This window comes from Lathyrus oleraceus, chromosome 5, assembly GCF_024323335.1.
Source record: "Lathyrus oleraceus cultivar Zhongwan6 chromosome 5, CAAS_Psat_ZW6_1.0, whole genome shotgun sequence".
Taxonomy (NCBI): Eukaryota; Viridiplantae; Streptophyta; class Magnoliopsida; order Fabales; family Fabaceae; genus Lathyrus; species Lathyrus oleraceus.
Window position 1 is genome coordinate 189,048,051 of NC_066583.1, and position 20,113 is coordinate 189,068,163.

Consider the following 20,113-nt stretch of genomic DNA (forward strand, 5'->3'; position numbering starts at 1 on the left):
AGTTTCTTTTTTCTTTTAAGGATTTTATCGTTCCCCTCTCTGGGAACAAATAAAGTTTGGTGGCGACTATGTCCGAACATCTTTTTCGCGAGCGCCTCTCGAATGATCGCGTTTTTTGAGATGTGGATGGATGGTGGAGGAGAATATGTCTCAAAAGACTTTGAGAGGTTTTGTGATTGAGGGATTGTTCATGAGGTAGTACCACCTTATACACCACAGCAAAACGGTGTTACTGAAAGGAAGAATCAATCGATCATGAACACGATAAGAAGCATGTTAAAGGGGAAGAACTTGCCGAAATAATTATAGATAGAAGTGGTATCCATAGTTTCCTATTTGTTGAATATGTGTCCAACAAAGAAGCTTGAGAAGGTAACACTGGAGTAATCATGGTCAGGATTCAAACCAAATTTGAACCATTTGAGAGTTTTTGGTTTCATAGTGTATCGACATGTTTCGGTACAACTTAGAAATAAGTTGGATGATAAGGGAGAAGTGATTGTACTTGTAGGGAAACACTCTACCGGTGGTTACAAGTTATTTAATGCAGCAAAGAGAATGGTTTTGATCAGCCGAGACGTCATTATGGATGAAATTAATGAGCTGCAGCAGTCTATAACCGATTATCTAAAAGTTGTAACCGGTTACAACTTTGAAAATTCAGATTCTGCAGAAACGGAAAGAGAAGACACTCTCGTTGCCGAAGTGTAAGTTGAAGAGAATGTCAGAAGATCGACAAGACAAAGAGGTTTGCCTTAAAGACTCCAAGATATTTGAGTTATTCCCAGACAATAAAGTCAATGATGATGGTGATTTCGTTCATTTTGCACTTATGGATGAATCTGAACCCGTTAAAACAGAAGAGGTTTTAAGTGATCCAAAGAGGATTTGTGATATGAAGGGGGAGGTGGAATCAATTAAGAAGAACAATAATTGGGAGTTGGTTGATCTATCTGTCGCACCTCGAAAAAATGGGGATACGACTTCAAAGCGAAGCGCGATCGCACGCTCGCAATGATGGACTGAACAGAGTCGCCACCGAACTTTATTTATTCCTAAAAAGGAAAGGGGAAATATCGATAAAACCCAAGACAAATGAAAGGATAAGATATGGTCATCGCAACCAATATCAGGGTTCGGGAGTCGATTACGCAAGGGGAAGGTATTAGCACCCCTCACGTCCGTTGTACTCAACGGGAACCATTAGGTCAGTTGTGTGCGTTAATGTTAGTTTGAAATGATAGGCTTTTCAAGTTATTAGGTGGGAAAGAATGAATATAAGAGAGAAGAAATGTTTTTGGATTTTTGACGAAGGACTAAACCTAAGTTTTTTATTAATGGGCCTGACAAGATTTACAAATCCTGCTCCTACGTATCTCAAAAGAGAAATCAAGGCTTACGTAGTTCTGGGTAGAAAAATGTTTGTTTGTTGGTCGATTTTTAGCGAAAGCTATATTGTATTAATCGACGAAAACATCGTTTTACCCAAAACAGATGAGGTGTGAACGCATACCACACATCGAACGGATTTATAAATCTACATTCGAAAAAGCGTCATTTATCTCTACTCAACAATCGTGGCCGAAACATTGTTTTGTATCACTTAAGACAATATATCTTTCATTTATGAAAAATGTTTTTAATTAACCGCACGGCGGCGAGAAAAGAGTTTGATTGGTTGGATGTATTTTGAATGATGGCGAGAACTTGGATGAGCGAGATATACATCTCGAATCCTAGTCTCAGGAGTGCACGGCATACGCCATGTTCCATTTCCATCTTTATTGAAAAAGGTTAAGATAAGAATTAGGTATTTTGGAATTTGATTGAGAAAGGGGTTGAAGAAACCGCATTGACAATTTTAGACGATGGCGAGAGTTAAGATTGGCGAGGCATACGTCTCGAATCTTAACCTCAGGAGTGCATGATATACATCATGTTCCATTTCCACCTTTATTGAGAAAAGTGTTTAAATAAGAATTAGGTGTTTTAGATTTAATTGAGAAAGGGTTTGACGAAACCATATTGGCAATTTTAGACGATGGCGAGAGTTAAGATTGGCGAGGCATACGTCTCGAATCTTAACCTCAGGAGTGCATGATATACATCATGTTCCATTTCCACCTTTATTGAAAAGTGTTAAATAATAATTAGGTATTTTGAATTTTGGTTGTGAAAATGACTTGACCTAGATCAAGTATTTGATGGATGTTTGAGAAAGATTTGATTGAGTGTTTGAGAGGAAACAAAGTGGATAAATTTGGATGATGGCGAGGACTAGGATCGGCGAGATATACATCTCGAATCCTGGTCTCAGGAGTGCGTGGTATACACCACGTTCCATTTCCATCTTTATTGAAAAGGTCTTAATTACGAATTAATATTTTTTGAGTTTTTATTATAAAAAATGGCTTGACGTTGGATCAAGCATTTGATGAAGTTTTTGAAATGGGGTGGAATAGGAGGGAGAAAGTGAGTTGGTTTGTTTATTGGGAAAATACTCGACGTTGAATCGAGTCATATTTTTTGTATTTTTGAAATTTGTTGATTTTATTCTTGTGTTAGTAGCTAATTAAACAACCAAACAAATAAAGAAATAAAAAGTACAAAAATATTACACATTGGGGGAGTGGGGTACATTTGTCAAATGGGGATTACACAATCATGAAATAAATAAGATCGGGCCCAAACAAATAATGCATGAGTGTAGGTGCAAGAGAACCGGCTCATTGTAAGAAAGCCCAAGAGTAAGCTATGTGAGGTTGATGGCGATGCTTAAAAAGCAATCGACTTACAAGGGTGTGAAAAAGGGCTCGATATTAAATCGAGAAAAGTATGATTTTTTTTGTTTTTTAAAAAAGGTTTTGCATGTATGATGAAATTAAATAAAGAAGCATGGACATAAAAAATATTACAAGAAACAAAATACTAAAAACAAAATAATAATAAAATATAAAATCTAAAAAGAAATGAAATACTAAAAAAAATACTAAAGAAAAAATGAAATACTACAAAAAGTGCTACTTATGAGTATCGAACTCACTCCACCTAAGACTATGGAACTAACCCCTCTCCACTAGGCTATTTAACCATTAACTGTTATTTAAGTACTAATCTAAATATATAAACTAAGGTAAATAAAAAAAGAAATAAAACAAAAAAAACTAATAAATAGGAAAACTAATGGACTACCCTAATTAAACCTAATTAAACTAATCAAAATAAGAAAATCCTAATTAATCAGTACTTTACTCTAAACCTAAATCTAGTTTGAATTTTTAAATATATCCTACAAAATCTAAACTAAAATTATTTTTAAAAAAAAATCTAAACTAATATTATTTTAAAAAAATCTAAACTAATATTATTTTAAAAAATCTAAACTAAAATGATTTTAAAAAAAACCAAACTAAAATTATTTAAAAAAAGATCTAAACTAAAATTATTTAAAAAAAGATCTAAACTAACAATTATTTAAAAAAAGATCTAAACTAACATTATTTAAAAAAAGATCTAAACTAAAATTATTTAAAAAAAAAATCTAAACTAAAAATTATTTAAAAAAAAAGATCTAAACTAACATTATGTAAAAAAGATCTAAACTAAAATTATTTTAAAAAAAAGATCTAAACTAACAATTATTTAAAAAAAAAGATCTAAACTAACATTATGTAAAAAAAATCTAAACTAAAATTATTTTTTTAAAAAAAAATCTAAACTAATATTAATTTAAAAAAATCTAAACTAATATTATTTAAAAATTTCTAATCTAAATAACTATCCTATCTAAAATAAATTAGGGAAAGAAAATTAAAAAAGAAAAGAAAAACAGACTTCCTCTTCTAGCTCGTGAATCCTCTCCTCCCAATCTCACTTCCTCTGCATCGCTCTCCACTCTCCGCCTCGAACTCGCTCTCAATTTCCTCTTCTCACCAAAAACCCCTCAATCCTCTTGCTCTCAAATGAATGCTCCAGAAAGACTTAAAAAAAACCCTCACCTCCGATAGCGGTAATGACGGTGATGATGGAGTTTGGAAGGGTGTCGTGGCTGACGGTGAAGGATCCGCGGAGGAAGATTTCGGGCCTTTTCGGTTTGTCCGTTAACTCCTTTTTTCAATTTTTCGTTGTGACTAGGGTTTTTTGAATCGCCTCCGCCGTCCCCTTTCTCCCTCTCACTCGCTTCCTTTTATCCTTGCGCATTAGGGTTTCAGTTGGTGTGTAAAGGCTCAAAGGAGAAAGCTCAGAAGCGCTTTTTCGGATGCTCAGAAGTGCTTTTAGCCCGTTTGATGATACAAATTGGGAAAGGTAATCTGCGCTCTTGCTTTTTCTTCCTCTGTTTCGTCTTGACTCCATTTTGGGTATTTCGGATTTTACTGCTTTGACTGATTATTTCAACTTTTACCGCAGTGAAAATTTTGAACATCTGTTTGATGAGGCAGGTTGAGGTTCAAGGTGTACTGGTTGCAGATAGCTTGACTTGGTCGAAAATGCAGGCGGTTGATGCTTCAGCGATGAACACCGGCGGCTACGGTTTAGATTCGTGCTCCTGAGGCCAAGTCACCAGCCAACCACTTCCGGTAACCATCTTTGTCCTTTTCCAAATGAGTCGCTTCTAGCTTTGGATTTCTCTTTTTTATTGCAAACTGCAGCAAAGTAATTCTGGTTTTCTTAGTGAAAGTGTAACATATGAATCTTTCCTATCAGTGGCATCGCTAGTTGCCTGGAGAGTTTCTTTTGCCTTCACCCACTCGTCATTTTTCAATTCCAGCTCAAACAGCATAGATAATGCATTTGGACTCTTGTCATTCACTTTCAGGGCATCATTAACCGGCAAGGTGTCCATGGCTCCACGGTAATAAGCTGTAGTAATAGTTCTGAATCTCTCTAGGCCGGCTGTATCCCAGGTTTGCAACTTAATGCGTTTGCCATCAAATTCAATGGTTATTATCTCGAAATCAACTTTATGTTTTTGTTTTTCTTATTCTTTCTCATTTATTTCTTGTGTAATATGATTGGGAATGCAGTGTACGAGTATATATTTCTTTGTGTCTGGCCTCTGGGAGCAAAAGTTCAGAACCTCGTTGCAAAGCTTTTGTACAGATTCATCATCAGGTACAGAATCTCTTCCCTTGCATCTTATCTTGACATGGCCAATCCCTTCCTTTGTCTAATCTGATAATGGATAGTAACCGAGTAGTATTTATCAGATCAAACGCTAAACCAAGTTCTCTACCTAAAGCTCTCTGTTGAAGAATTGCTTGCTTGTTACTGATACCGTTGTGGTTAACATTGTGCAGGCAGTTTGTTATTTGTTGCAGAAAACAAGTCATAACAGTTTAGAACCGTTGGTTTTGTGGAAAGGTATTGGTCAAAGAGTTTGGATTGTGATTGTCGGGTTAAAATGCTACTGCAGTAGGTGCAACAGTGGCAGGCGGTGTTGCTGCAAGTAAAACATTGCTAATGATGCTCCTTAAATTGCAAATAAACTTGGTGAAGACCTTTGTAAAGTAATATCGCGAGAAGAAGTCTTCAAGTTAACAACGGTATGCAACGATAATTACAGTGTACACCGCAATTTTGCCCTTTTTATGAGCTTTGAATTTCAATGAAATTTGATATGTTCTCTTTTGTGAGGGATTTCTCCATGTGTTACAACCAGTGCATTCATCTTGGCAGGTACATAAACTGTGGGGCCTCTAAGATCTTCACCAACCTAGAGCCTAGAATCTGGGGCTGAGAGGCTATCCTTACCAACCTCTTGGCTTTGCGATTTGGCCTACTGTCTGAAACATTTCGAATGAGAGGTGACTAATCAAAAATTCTGCAGGATTCTTATGGTAAGTTTGATATATTTCCATCAACTTCTCAAGGCTCTCCTTCTAGCAGATATCTCCTTATTCCAAAGTTTTCTTTCAGTAGCTTCAACCATTAGTTTCAAGGAAACATGCTTCAGGTTTGAACTGCAAATACCACAGGTTACAATTCCTTTGTCAACATAGCTGTGATGACTACATGCTACAGCATCTTAAGCTCTGGCATCTCAGGTAAATTTTCTAACCGCATTCTAGTTCGGCATCAGTGTTGGTTGAAAACTAGTTAGTAACTATGACATCTGCACCATAAAGCTTCAAATTTATCACATGCCTTAAATCTATTTGAGCATATTTGGTACCGGAGAGCACACTCAGATCTAACCGTCGAACTATCTGTCATGCAGGAACTGAAGACCGAGTGGTTGCAAGGAACAAAAACAGGTTGCTTGAACCAGCCTAGGCAGAGAGGATTTGTATAACATGGATACAAAGGAGTCTTCCGCCAATGTGAACAGAAAAATCCTTCATACTCACGAGTTCAAGTAACTAGTAGAAACCACCTTCAGCAGCAACAACAATACTTTCATATGCAACTGATGTGTAAATCCGTGGCTATGAGCATGAACTGCTCCTCCCTTATTATTTGTTAACTTTGTCACTTTGTAAACAAAATTGATTTTTCAGCATAATTGGTCATTCTTGATTCTAGTAAACTATAACAAGTTGATCAATTTTCCTTCTTTTTTGTGAAGGTTCTATTAGGAACTGGAAAGCGATGTTGAAAACCTTCTGTTATGATATTGATTTGTTATCATGTGTTGTAGAACTCTTTTTTGGAGTGAATTATTGGGATGCTGGAATTTAGATTCTTGATGGAGTTTTGATTATTCATTAAGATTGTATTTGTAGGATTTATGTAATAGGATGAACTTGTATGAAAATGTTGAGAAATGCAATTTGGAACATGATTTTTTTATTATTTATGAAAATGTTGTAATGCTATTTTGATTTTGAAATGTACTATGGATATAAAAATGGATTTTTTTTAGAAATAATCCAAGACTAATTTAAATATCAATTTAAATAATAATAAAAAATCAGTAGAAAACCCAATCAAAATCAAATTAATCCAATAATTTGTTAAAATTACTTTTGACATCAATTCTAACATCTATTTGAAAATTAAAATCAATTAGAGTTTTGAATCATTAGTAAAGATAACAATTAAAATTAAATTGAAATTTGGCTTTAAACTTGATTTGAAATTAAAATCAAATATTGAAAAATTACAAAAGTCAAGTGATTAAAATCCATTTTATACTGATGAATGTATGCAAAATGCACAAATAAAAGAAAAAAAATGAAAAAATTTCAGGATCAAAATCGGGGTATGACAGTTGCCCCTATTTAAGTATCTTCTACTTGAGAATATGAAGCAGGACACTCTTCATATGATCATAGTGGGAGATGATTAAATACTAAGAAGACCCGGATTTTGATCCTGAATCCCCATGACATGATGTGATATGATATGATATGCCATGATATGCATGGATATGCATGGATGCATGATTTTTTGTAATTTTATCTGCTAGGGATATGATGGACCCTTGACAGGAGATGCTAACAGACAGACCAAACTGGGGAATACTGATGATCCACAGGGAGACAAACAAATGGTAAGAAACAACTTGCTGGGGAAACAGTCCTGCTGGAGAATCAGACACACACTGGGGAGTATTCAAAGTGAGATTTGATAAATGACACTTGGGATACAAGAGATTTCGGTAGTAAGTTCACACATGACTTACTAAACCCGAATAAGGAAGAAAATGCTACAACAGGTTCATATATGACCTGACAACGCTGGGGAATAATAAAGGAGAAAACTCTTCAGAACAGGTTCATGTATGACCTGACACCGGAATAAGGGTTCAACAACAGGTTCATTCATGACCTGAATGGTATTGAACAAACAGAGAAAAAAATCTTCAGAGCAGGTTCAAGCATGACCGGGCCCTGGAATAAAAGGGTTCAATGACAGGTTCGTACATGACCTGAATAGGATTGAACAAAGAATCTTCAGAGTAGGTTCAAGCATGACCGGACCCCGGAATAAAAAGGTTCAATGACAGGTTCATACATGACCTGAATAGGATTGAACAAAGAATCTTCAGAGTAGGTTCAAGCATGACCGGACCCCGGAATAAAAAGGTTCAATGACAGGTTCGTACATGACCTGAATAGGATTGAACAAAGAATCTTCAGAGTAGGTTCAAGCATGACCGGACCCCGGAATAAAAAGGTTCAATGACAGGTTCGTACATGACCTGAATAGGATTGAACAAAGAATCTTCAGAGTAGGTTCAAGCATGACCGGACCCCGGAATAAAAAGGTTCAATGACAGGTTCGTACATGACCTGAATAGGATTGAACAAATAATCTTCAGAGTAGGTTCAAGCATGACCGGACCCCGGAATAAAAAGGTTCAATGACAGGTTCATACATGACCTGAATAGGATTGAACAAAGGATCTTCAGAGTAGGTTCAAGCATGACCGGACCCCGGAATAAAAAGGTTCAATGACAGGTTCGTATAAGACCTGAATAGGATTGAACAAAGAATCTTCAGAGTAGGTTCAAGCATGACCGGACCCCGGAATAAAAAGGTTCAATGACAGGTTCGTATAAGACCTGAATAGGATTGAACAAAGAATCTTCAGAGTAGGTTCAAGCATGACCGGACCCCGGAATAAAAAGGTTCAATAACAGGTTCATACATGACCTGAATAGGATTGAACAAAGGATCTTCAGAGCAGGTTCAAGCATGACCGGACCCCGGAATAACGACAATTGAACTCTGACTGCAAGCAATGGACTACAACCAGCTTTTAACGGATTTTGCCAACAACAATTGGACTTGAAAATGACTGCGAAAACCGGATGTTGGTTTAAGGGCAACAAATACAAACTGGAATTAGAGGTCAAAGGATCTAGGATCGACAACAAGACCTGGGTCAATGGAAAATGAGCACGAAGTACATTTCGGCTATGCATGATTTGAATTTCCTTTTATGCATGATATATGAATGATCATGATTTTGAGGATGCTGACACTTGGCAGACTGGGTGTTTGTAGGGACAGAGATTCTGATTCCTCAACACCAATAACTCATACTCGTACAATCAACAGGCGCATCCATAGGAGCAACTATCATGAGTGACAGTTATAAATAACCAAAGGTCCATCCTCCTAGAGGATTCACAAGTTGTATTCCATGGGGACTTTTGTTGGTGATCCTGGAGCATTTATGCAAACTTTGAGCCTTTCGGGGAAACAAATGATTTTCCCTCGATTTTCACATGTATCAAAGTAAATTTGTTCTAAGTTTCAAATTCTTTTTCAAGTTTCAAAATTTCATTATTAACAAATAAATGACATTTTGCATAACAAAGAAAGTATAGATGAACAAAAATTAACAATGATTGGGAAAACTGGTATTTTATTCAAGAATGGTAGCACACCAATGGCGTAGCTCCATAGAGTGTTACAAATTTTTTTGAAAATGGCAATAAGGAAAGGTTTACATTGAATTCAGTGACCACTAACATCCTTAATAAGTATGATTCCCCCAAAAACCTTGCTTCTAAGGGGAGTGACTGGATTAATCTTCCACCTCAAATTCTTCGGTGTAAATTAGTAACAACTGATGCAGTTTATGCCTTTGTGCCCCTAACTTTTGCCTGGATCGCCCTTTCGGGTTTTCAATCCACCGGGACGCTCTTTTTTGCCTAAGTCGCCTTTTCAGGTTTTCAACTTAGCGAGCTACCATTTTTATTCATCCCTAACTTTTGCCTGGACCGCCCTTTCGGGTTTTCAGTCCACCGGGATACCCTTTTTTTGCCTAAATCGCCCTTTCAGGTTTTCGATTTAGCGGGTTTTATTAGGCATAGTATTTTTTAACTGCATCAGAGTTCACGGGATGTGAGAGTTCTTCATCATCCATAGTTGTGAGAATCAAGGCTCCTCCGGAGAAAACTTTCTTTACAACATATGGGCCTTCATAATTGGGAGTCCACTTCCCACGTGAGTCCTTGTGTATTGGCAAGATCTTCTTAAGCACGAGGTCTCCTTCTCTGAATTCCCGAACACGTACTTTCTTGTCAAAAGCCCTTTTAAGCCGTTTTTGGTATAATTGTCCATGGCACAAAGAAGTCAATCGCTTCTCATCTACGAGGTTCAACTGATCAAATCTGTTTTGAATCCACTCAGCCTCTTCTAGCTTGGTCTCCATCAAGATTCTCATTGAAGGTATCTCTACTTCAATTGGGAGAACTGCTTCCATCCCATATACTAAAGAGAACGGGGTTGCCCCTGTTGAAGTGCGGACGGAAGTCCGATATCCATGCAATGCGAAGGGTAGCATTTCGTGCCAATCCTTATAGGTTTTTACCATTTTCTGCAGGATCTTCTTGATGTTTTTATTAGCGGCTTCAACAGCGCCATTCATCTTTGGACGATATGGTGAAGAGTTATGGTGCTCAATCTTGAAGCTCTCGCATAATTCCTTCATGGTCTTATTGTTCAGATTCGTCCCATTATCTGTGATGATCCGGCTTGGAATTCCATAACGGCAAATGATCTCTTTCTTGAGAAACCGTGCAACCACTTGTTTTGTCACATTAGCATAAGAGGCGGCTTCTACCCATTTGGTAAAGTAATCAATGGCAACCAGGATGAAGCGGTGACCATTGGAAGCTTTAGGCTCGATGGCGCCAATCATGTCGATGCCCCACATTGAGAAAGGCCAAGGTGACGTCAAAACATTTAGTAAGGTCGGAGGCACGTGTACCTTGTCGGCATAGATTTGGCATTTATGACATTTTCTAGCATAATTGAAACAGTCAGATTCCATGGTCAACCAGTAATAACCAGCTCTCAAAATCTTCTTGGCCATGGCATGTCCATTGGCGTGAGTCCCAAAGGATCCTTCATGAATCTCCTTGATCAACATGTCCGCTTCACGTCCATCCACGCATCTGAGCAGAATCATGTCGTGATTTCTCTTGTACAACACACCATTGCTTAAGAAGAATTTAGATGCTAACTTCCTCAATGTTTTCTTGTCAAGGGTTGTGGCATCTGTTGGATATTCTTGATTTTGCAAAAAGCATTTGATGTCATGAAACCAGGGTTTACCATCGGCTTCCTCTTCAACTGACTGGCAGTAGGCAGGCTCAACTTTCCGCTCGATTTGAATGAGAGGTGCTTCATTATGGAATCTGACTTGGTACATTGAAGCCAACATAGCCAAAGCATCGGCAATTTGATTCTCAGTTCGCGGGATATGACGGAAAGTGATCTCGTCAAAGTATTTTATCAATTCCCTGACATGGGCACGATATGGGATCAACTTGGTATCACGGGTTTCCCATTCGCCCTTGACTTGGTATATCACCAAGGCTGAATCTCCACATACTTCAAGGATTTTGATTCGGAGATCAATGGCTGCTTCAATGCCTAGGATGCACGCCTCATATTCTGCTATATTGTTCGTGCAATCAAAATACAACCTTGCTGTGAAGGGAGTGTATCCACCATTCGGATTCAACAGGACAGCTCCTACGCCATGCCCCATGTAGTTGGAGGAACCATCAAACATGAGCTTCCACCGAGATCCGGGTTCAGGTCCTTCATCAAGTCCTGGGATTTCACAGTCTTTCACTACCATGATGTCTTCATCCGGGAAGTCAAACTTCAACGACTGGTAATCTTCAACAGGCTGGTTTGCCAAGTAATCAGACAACACACTTCCTTTGATGGCTTTCTGAGACACATATTGGATGTCATACTCAGATAGTAACATCTGCCAACGGGCGAGTCTTCCAGTCAAAGCAGGCTTTTCAAAGATGTACTTTATTGGATCCATTTTGGAGATCAACAAAGTAGTGTGGCAAATCATGTATTGTCTTAGACGACGAGCGGCCCATGCTAAAGCACAACAGGTTTTCTCCAAGAGTGAATATCGGGTTTCACAATCGGTAAATCTCTTACTTAGATAGTAGATAGCATGTTCCTTTCGACCGGTTTCGTCATGTTGTCCTAGCACACATCCCATTGACTTTTCAAGCACAGTTAGGTACATAAAGAGTGGTCTCCCTTGAACAGGTGGAATTAGAATAGGGGGCTCTTGCAGGTACTGTCCGATTCTCTCAAAAGCCATTTGGCAGTCAGCATTCCATTCAACTGCTTGATCTTTTCGAAGCAATTTGAAGATAGGCTCACATGTGGCCGTCATATGTGAGATAAACCTTGAGATATAATTCAAACGCCCCAGGAAGCCTCTAACCTCTCGCTCGGTGCGTGGAGCAGGCATCTCTTGTATAGCTCGGACTTTGTCAGGATCTACCTCAATTCCTCGTTGGCTAACAATGAAACCAAGCAACTTTCCGGATCGGACACCGAAGGTGCATTTAGCAGGATTCAGTCGTAGTCGAAATTTCCGAAGACGCTCAAACAGCTTCTGCAAGTGGTCTATATGATCCTCTTCACTTTGAGATTTTGCAATCATATCATCCACATAGACCTCAATTTCCTTATGCATCATATCATGGAAAAGAGTGACCATTGCTCTTTGGTAAGTTGCCCCAGCATTTTTGAGACCGAATGGCATTACCTTGTAGCAAAATGTTCCCCAAGGGGTGATGAATGTGGTCTTTTCCATGTCCTCTGGATCCATCTTGATTTGATTATAACCCGAGAATCCGTCCATAAAGGAGAAGACTGCGAACCTAGCAGTGTTGTCTACCAGAGTGTCAATATGTGGCAGGGGGAAATCGTCCTTTGGACTAGCTTTGTTTAAATCCCTATAATCAACGCACATCCTGACCTTGCCATCCTTTTTGGGTACTGGCACAATGTTGGCTACCCATTGAGGGTACTTTGCAACTGCTAGAAAACCGGCATCAAATTGACGTTTCACCTCGTCACAAATCTTTAGAGCCATGTCGGGTCTTGCTCTTCGGAGCTTCTGCTTCACTGGCGGACAATCTGGCTGTAGTGGTAGCTTGTGGACAACAATGTCAGTATCTAAACCTGGCATATCCTGATATGACCAAGCAAATACATCTACATATTCATGTAGCAACTTGATCAATCTTTCCTTGATGCTTGCCTCAAGCGTAGTCCCGACTTTGACCTCTTTCTTGTCTTCCTCGGTGCCAAGGTTGATTGTTTCCACTGGTTCTTGATGTGGCTGAAGGGCCTTTGACTCGTGCTCGAGCATCCTTTCCAGTTCTTCAGGGAAATCACAATCTTCCTCACTCTCCTCTTCCGCTTGGTAGATGGGGAGTTCAAAATTATAGGACGTAGCGGGGTCATCGAATTCAACTGGTTTATTGATTATTCTGCATGTTTTTTAATGATGGTTTTTTTTTAGAAAAATGGAAATAAAATGCAAAAAGAAGTAAAAAATATTTTTGTAGTTTTTTGAAAGGATTGCCATTTTAAGAAAAACAACAGATAAATGGACGACAAGAATTTGAACAAAATGTTCTTTATTTGTCATAATGATTTTTTGAAATTCAAAAGGGGCCCTACAAATGATCCATTAGCCTTGGGCAGAGCTAAGGATTTTCAAAAAACACAAAGGAAAACAACAATTACTTTGACACAGGAAAAACTTCTGGAATCTCAACCGCTTCCCAGTTTGTTAAGGCGGCTTCACACCGGTATATCAGATTCGATGCTTCCTCATCTTCAGTGTCATCTTCCACTGCACCAACTTGTTCTCCATGGATAAATCCTTTGCTCAGGAAAACTTCTTGAATGCTCCGCACACGGTCCTTTGCAGGGACCAGGGCTCCTCCATTAGCAGAAGGCTTGTACCCCAAACCAAAACGGTCATTCTTCTCGTTGACGTTGATAACCTGCCCCCAACCTGCAGGGCCTCCACTTTCAACTGCTGATTTTGCACTCTTCAAAGAAGCGAATGACAAACTAGCTTTCTCAACAGGATCCTTAACCTCTTCAAGTGTAGCATTGGATATTTCAAGGGCTTGAAAAGAGGTTTCTAAGGCATCCTCATCAGCCTCAATATAACGGAAAGAGGAGAGTTGACTGATGATAAAGTCCTCTTCACCCGAGACAATGACAAGCTTGTTATCGACAACGAACTTCATCTTTTGATGCAAAGTAGAAGTTACTGCCCCAGCAGCATGTATCCATGGGCGTCCCAAAAGGCAGCTATAAGCTGGATTTATATCCATGACTTGAAAATTGATGGGGAATACATGCGGTCCGATCTGTATCGGTAACTCTACCTCCCCAACTACTGTCCTTCGTGAACCATCAAAAGCTTTCACCACAAGCGCACTAGGTTTCAACTCCGAACCTTGGTAAGACAGTTTAGCAAGCGCCCTCTTTGGTAGAACATTGAGGGATGATCCAGTGTCAACTAAAACTCTAGCCAGAGCATCTTCTTGGCACTTTATGGATACATGCAAAGCACGGTTGTGATTCTTCCCCTCTTTGGGCAGCTCTTCATTACTGAAGCTTAGAGTGTTGAAGGCTGTGATATTGGCGACCACTCCATCAAATTGGCTGACCGTTATATCCTGGGTAACATGAGCCTGAGCAAGCACTTTTAGTAGAGCCTCCCTATGAGCTTCAGAATTCAGAAGTAAGGACAAGATAGATATCTTTGATGGCGTTTGATGCAACTGATCAACTATCTTGTAGTCAGATTTCTTTATTATCCGTAGGAACTCACTTGCTTCATCTGTTTGCACAGCCGGCTGTGCCCCTCCATGTTCTGGGGTAGGATTTACATCTGCAGCTCCCCTTGTTGGCTCTTGAGGGTTGACATCAAAATTGGGAGTATAAATCCGACCACTACGTGTCATCCTGCTTGTTCCCGCGATGTTAGTGATGTCGGCGTCAACATTCTCCACACCTTTCTTACTTTCAGTGGCCTCAGGTTTTCCATCTACCACTGTTATGTCGTACTTCCAGGGTACTGCCTTGGTACTTTCAAAAGGAAATGGTGTAGGCATGCATACCACCACGGGTGATGGATGAACAACGTCTCTTCTGTGATAAGTCACCTCAAACGGTTCCGGTATGTTAAAAACGGGTTCAATGACCGAAATCTCCTCATTCGTTGTCGGACCACAAATTTGCAAAATGCCTTGATTCATCAAATTCTGAATGTCATTTCGTACCACTTTACATCCTTTCGGCTGAATGGCACATTCCTCACAACTATCGTGACAAGTATCAATCAATCTAGCCCTCACCAATCCTGCATGAAGCGCTAGCAGCGGAGTTTTAACATCTTCCACATTCTTGATTACACACACATCAGAAGCATCTTCAACGGCATTGACATCACCATGTGCTGGCAAAGGGTTGTTCTTGACATTGGGTCCGACGTCTCGAAACGACAGAATCTTCTTTTCAACCAGGTCTCGCACAATATGCTTTAAAGCATAACATCCTTCTAAATCATGTCCAGGGGCACCCCCATGGAAAGGACAATGAGCATCTGGATTGTACCACGGAGGTAAAGGATTTGGTGGAGGACCCAAAGATCTGGGCGTCACTAAACCTTTTTGTAGCAATGATGGGTACAATTCAGTGTATGTCATAGGGATTGAAGCAAACGGAACTCTATTTCTTGGCACCCTATTTTGATTTGGAGGATTTTGTGGTCGAGGAGCCTGTGCCCTTGGCTGTTGATAAGCAGGTGGCGCGGGCGCTTGCTGATATATCGGCGCTTGTTGAGCAGGAACAGGTTGATAAACTGAAGCTTGTGGTTGGTTAAAATTTGGCGTGACAGCTGCCACATAAGGTTGTTGGACATATTGTACTGGATAAGCTGGTTGTTGTTGAGAAAATTGGTGTTGTTTCTTCCATGAATGACTTCTTCTTTGGCTGGTTGACACTGCATTCGTATCCCCCTCCTTCTTTCTTTGAAATCCTCCAGGAAACTTTTTGGCATTACCACCAGATGTTTCAGAGGTAGTCGTCATCTTTCCATTCTTTAATCCAAGTTCGACCTTTATGCCTACAGCGACCAGGTCAGAGAAACTTGCAGATACACTACTTACCATTCTTTCATAGAACACAGGTTTAACTGTATCCATGAACCAATCCGCTAATTCCTTCTCAGCCAGAGGTGGTTCGACTTGCGAGGCCACTTCCCTCCATCTTTGCGCGTATTCCTTAAAAGACTCCTTGTCTTTCTGGGACATACTGAGTAGTTGTCTCCTATCCGGGGCCATATCCATGTTATACTTGTAGTGTTGGATGAAGGCATCAGATAAGTCTTGAAAACAACGGATCCTACTCTGATCAAGGCTTAAGTACCACTTGGAGGGAGCACCCCTCAGGCTATCCTGGAAGCAATGTATCATAAGCTTGTCATCCTCCACATGCGCAGCCATCTTTCGATAATACATAATGAGGTGACTCTTAGGACACGAGTGGCCCTCATACTTATCGAAATCTGGGGTCTTGAACTTCGCAGGAATCACAAGACCTGATACCAAGCACATCTCCTTAGCTGTAGCGCCAAAAACTTGGTCGCCCTCCATAGCTCTCAATCTCTTCTCCAGCATCTGGTAATTCTCCTTCATCCCTCTTAGGTCCTCCTGCCTTTCCTCATCTTCATCTGAAAAGTCTGGGGCGTGTTGTTGGTCCTCAAAGTAGGGTTGCACGTGTGCACGAACGAGAGGAGGTGCGAACGTGTGAACCACCGGATGGTTTTCATTGATGGTCGGTAAAGGAGCTGTCTGCTGAGCAGATGGTGCAAAACCAGGGGCACCTTCAACTGCAGGAGTGAAACCAGGAGGTAAACCATAGGTGGGCCAGGTTGTTGGTACCGCCCGCGCAGGTTGGGGTTCAATCGTTGGACCTGCGATTTCAGAAACAACTGTGGTTTGGGTGTCTAGCTTTGCCCTGATGACCTGTAATATCTCCATGACCTGCCCCATGTTTCCACGCAGGTCTTCGAGCTCTGAGCTCACTCGCTCCAATTCATGCTCTTGATCTGCCATCCTTTGACGAGCTCGGGCACGAGTATTGTATTGGTGTTGAAAATTCAGCGTGAAACTGGAGGAAGAAAGGACAGAATGAGACTCTGTTTTGAAAAATGCATGAATGCATGTATGGATGCATTTTGTTTGCAAAACTCTTGGTTGGTTTCAATCATTCATTTCAAAATGTCACAACACTTGTTTGCAAATATTTAAAATAATAAGGCAATGAAACACAATAAAACGAATCTCAAAAGCGATTTTTCATTAATCTCATATTCAAGTTCAAATACAAACAACGTGCTCATGGTTTATGGGCTTTCCGAACCGTAGCAAGGTCGGTAGTTAACCCTTCTAACATTGCCTTACAAAACTTAATGAAATTATAGACTTGATGCGGTGTGTTCTCTGGACACATGCACCAATCAGCTTCTTGCAGCTTCTCAGGTAGCTCACGCATGATGGAACTCGCAAATCCGGACAGCTTCAAAAATTTGCCCTTCCACTCAGTGTAGAGCCCTTGGAGATCTTGGATAATGCGCACATCTTCAGCCTTAGTCGCCTCTATGTCCCTATAGAGGTTCCTCCAATATCTGCATTCATTCAGTAACACCCTATAGGCAGCATCTTGATCCCCACCTTCAAGTGCCTGGATTCTAGCGTCGGCTCGATCCAAATGATGTTTCAATCGTGTGCACACTCTCTCTGACTCTTCGGTCTTCAGCTTCTCACGTTCCAGAGCATCCTTGTACTTCTGAATTGTATTCTCCAATTCACGAGTACGAATCTCAGAAATCAACCGTGCTTCCCTTTTCATCTCAAGGGTCAGCTCCAAAGTCTTGTTGAGCTTTTGAATCCGGAGTAAAGCTCTATCCAACTCCTCTTCCTTTGATTTGAACACAGATTTAGTGCTAAAGAGCGCTTGTCCAAACTTTTCTCTCCTGGCTTCAGACTCTCTAGCTCTTTTGTTGGAGACTTCAAGCTCTTTGTCCTTCTTTTGTTGATCGTCTTTCAAGTTCCCATTCTCCACCGAAACTCGGCCAAGCCTAATTCTCAAATCAGCATTTTCCAATTCCAACTCCTTGATACGGTTGTTGAGCTTCTCCACATCTTCAGGTAATATGGGCTCTGGCTCAGGAATCACAGGATAGATAGAAGGATCAAATGGATACGGGAGTTTAATCATCTGAACCCTCTCTCTAATCCAACAAGTGTAAGGCTCTTGGGCAATGACATTTCTCCTACCCAACTCCTTACCTTTTCTGATAACTGCTTGCCAAGACCTCTTGATCTTTTTCACCATGGGATGATCCATTTCAACACCATGTAGGATGAAAGGCTCTAGAGATTCAACTTTTGGAGGGCCATTCATAGGGTACCCATGCTGCCTCAGAGATAACATGGGGTTATAGTTAATGCAACCCTTGGTTCCTATTAACGGCACATTAGGGAAGTCTCCAATGCTGACAATCACATTCTCGGTTTCCCAATCTCGGATATACCACTTAACGTGACTGGAGGTGAGGGAAGCCAACTTCTGGAAAGGCTTAAGTTCTTTGGAGACAAAAGGACCTTCTTCAGGCATGTGGGATCTGAACCAAGCATGTAACAACTGTGCACAACACAAGATGATTCCTCCCTTCCTCTCATGACGATCATGGAGAGTGTAGTAGAGATCTGCCAAGAGGAACGGTACAGGGTTACCAGAGAAGAAAATTCTCACCGCCAGGTGGTCCACAAAATGGTCAATATTTGGGAAGAGGACTATCCCATATACCAACACGGCTAACACAGCATAAAAGGCTTCCCAATTCCCTTCTTTTTCCATCTTCTTGGCCTGATCTTCCAAGAACTTCCTAGAGAAACCACTGAAAGGTCCTTTCACATCCCAATTATCCACTACTTCGGAAACTTTCAGACCCAACGCTGAAGCTATTCTCTCGGGAGGGATATCTTCATCGAGCTTAGGAAATGGGTTATGGTCCTTCAAGTTCCGGCCTATGATCCTCTCAACTTCCTCCAAGGTAGGAGCCAACTGGAAGTCAGAAAATGTGAAACAACGGAGAGGTGGATCATAGAACTGAGCGATAGTCACTGCGGTCATCATGTCCATCTTCTCATTTAGGATGTCAAGAATTCTTCCATAGTTTTGTACGAAGCTGTTGAGTTTGAGGGGTGTTACTTTAGCACTCAACTTCTGTAGGCTGGTAAGGTCCACGTTCTTGTATTTGAACTGAAAAGTAACCCTTCTCTCAGGATTCATCTTGCTAACAAGTCTTGGATTCCTGAAATAATGCGAAACAACTAAGAGTTTTGCTTTTTATGCATATGCAATGAATGAATGGATGCAATGCCTTTTTTTATTTTTTTATTTTTTTTTGGATAGGTTCAACGGTTCGAGGTATGGATAAATTTGATTGCTTTCCAAAACGGGGTTCTCACCGGGTATGATCTAGGGCTTTGTTACAAAGGATCCCCAGAGTCATTGATTCACAAGACTGTTTGACGCTTACGGGAAATACTTCCCGGTCGTCAACTCCATCAAGGGAATCTATTCTGGGTGAGGTTCTCGTACCGACTCTTACGAAGCATACACCTCGCGAGTCCGTACTACGTAACCATCGACTGGGTTCTAGACAGGGTACTCAGAGTCCTGGATTCAAAAGACTGTTTGACGCTTACGGAAAATACTTTCCGGTCATCAACTCCATCTAGGGAATCTATTCTGAGCGAGGTTCTCGTATCGATTCTTACGAAGTATACACCTCGGGAATCCATACTACGCAACCATCATTTCTAGTTGGCCAAAGGTTTAATGTTCTAAAAGGTCCTTAGAGTCATGGACCCCTTTGAAACATCGCCGCTTACGAGGTATACACCTCGGGCGACAATATTTGCAAAAGGATCTACTCTAAGTGAGGTTCTCGTACCGACTCTTACGAAGTATACACCTCGGGAGTCCGTACTACTCAACCATCGTCCTATCTTATGTTTTTTTTCACTCTAGACTCGGGTGTAGAGTCTTTCCCACATGGTTTGCAATCAAATATCAATACCCAACACATTGGAACCAATATACAACAAATATCAATATAACAATAAAGATATGAGAAAGCAATAAATAAGGAAAAGCCATACAATTAAACAAGCAAAGGCACACAAACGTCCTAACTAGGCTTGACTCGCTTAGGGGTTGGGATTGGTCCCCAGCAGAGTCGCCATCTGTCGCACCTCGAAAAAATGGGGATACGACTTCAAAGCGA

The 20,113-nt window shown here is 40.4% G+C and overlaps 1 protein-coding gene and 1 long non-coding RNA gene across 6 annotated transcripts; one reads left to right on the forward strand and one right to left on the reverse strand.

Moving 5' to 3' along the window:
- Positions 1-3,818: 3,818 nt before the first annotated feature.
- Positions 3,819-6,771, forward strand: LOC127087763 (uncharacterized). 5 transcript variants are annotated; one of them, XR_007790016.1, is made up of 9 exons: positions 3,819-4,091; positions 4,204-4,305; positions 4,408-4,577; positions 4,817-4,904; positions 5,025-5,112; positions 5,298-5,543; positions 5,677-5,837; positions 5,917-6,044; positions 6,218-6,771. It is a non-coding gene; the product is annotated as an uncharacterized LOC127087763 (long non-coding RNA). The 5 variants fall into 5 exon arrangements; XR_007790017.1 differs by having other exon boundaries at positions 5,920-6,044; XR_007790018.1 differs by having other exon boundaries at positions 4,705-4,904; positions 5,677-6,044.
- A 2,998-nt stretch (positions 6,772-9,769) lies between these two features.
- LOC127079621 (uncharacterized) lies at positions 9,770-18,435 on the reverse strand (the record flags this gene model as incomplete). Its single annotated transcript, XM_051020001.1, has 8 exons — positions 17,220-18,435; positions 16,248-16,729; positions 14,324-15,293; positions 13,497-14,146; positions 11,467-13,027; positions 10,747-11,391; positions 10,281-10,644; positions 9,770-10,172 (listed from the first exon to the last, which is right to left on the reverse strand). Coding segments are annotated over exons 1-8 (6,291 nt in total), but the record flags the coding sequence as incomplete, so codon positions are not given.
- Between the last annotated feature and the right edge of the window lie 1,678 nt (positions 18,436-20,113).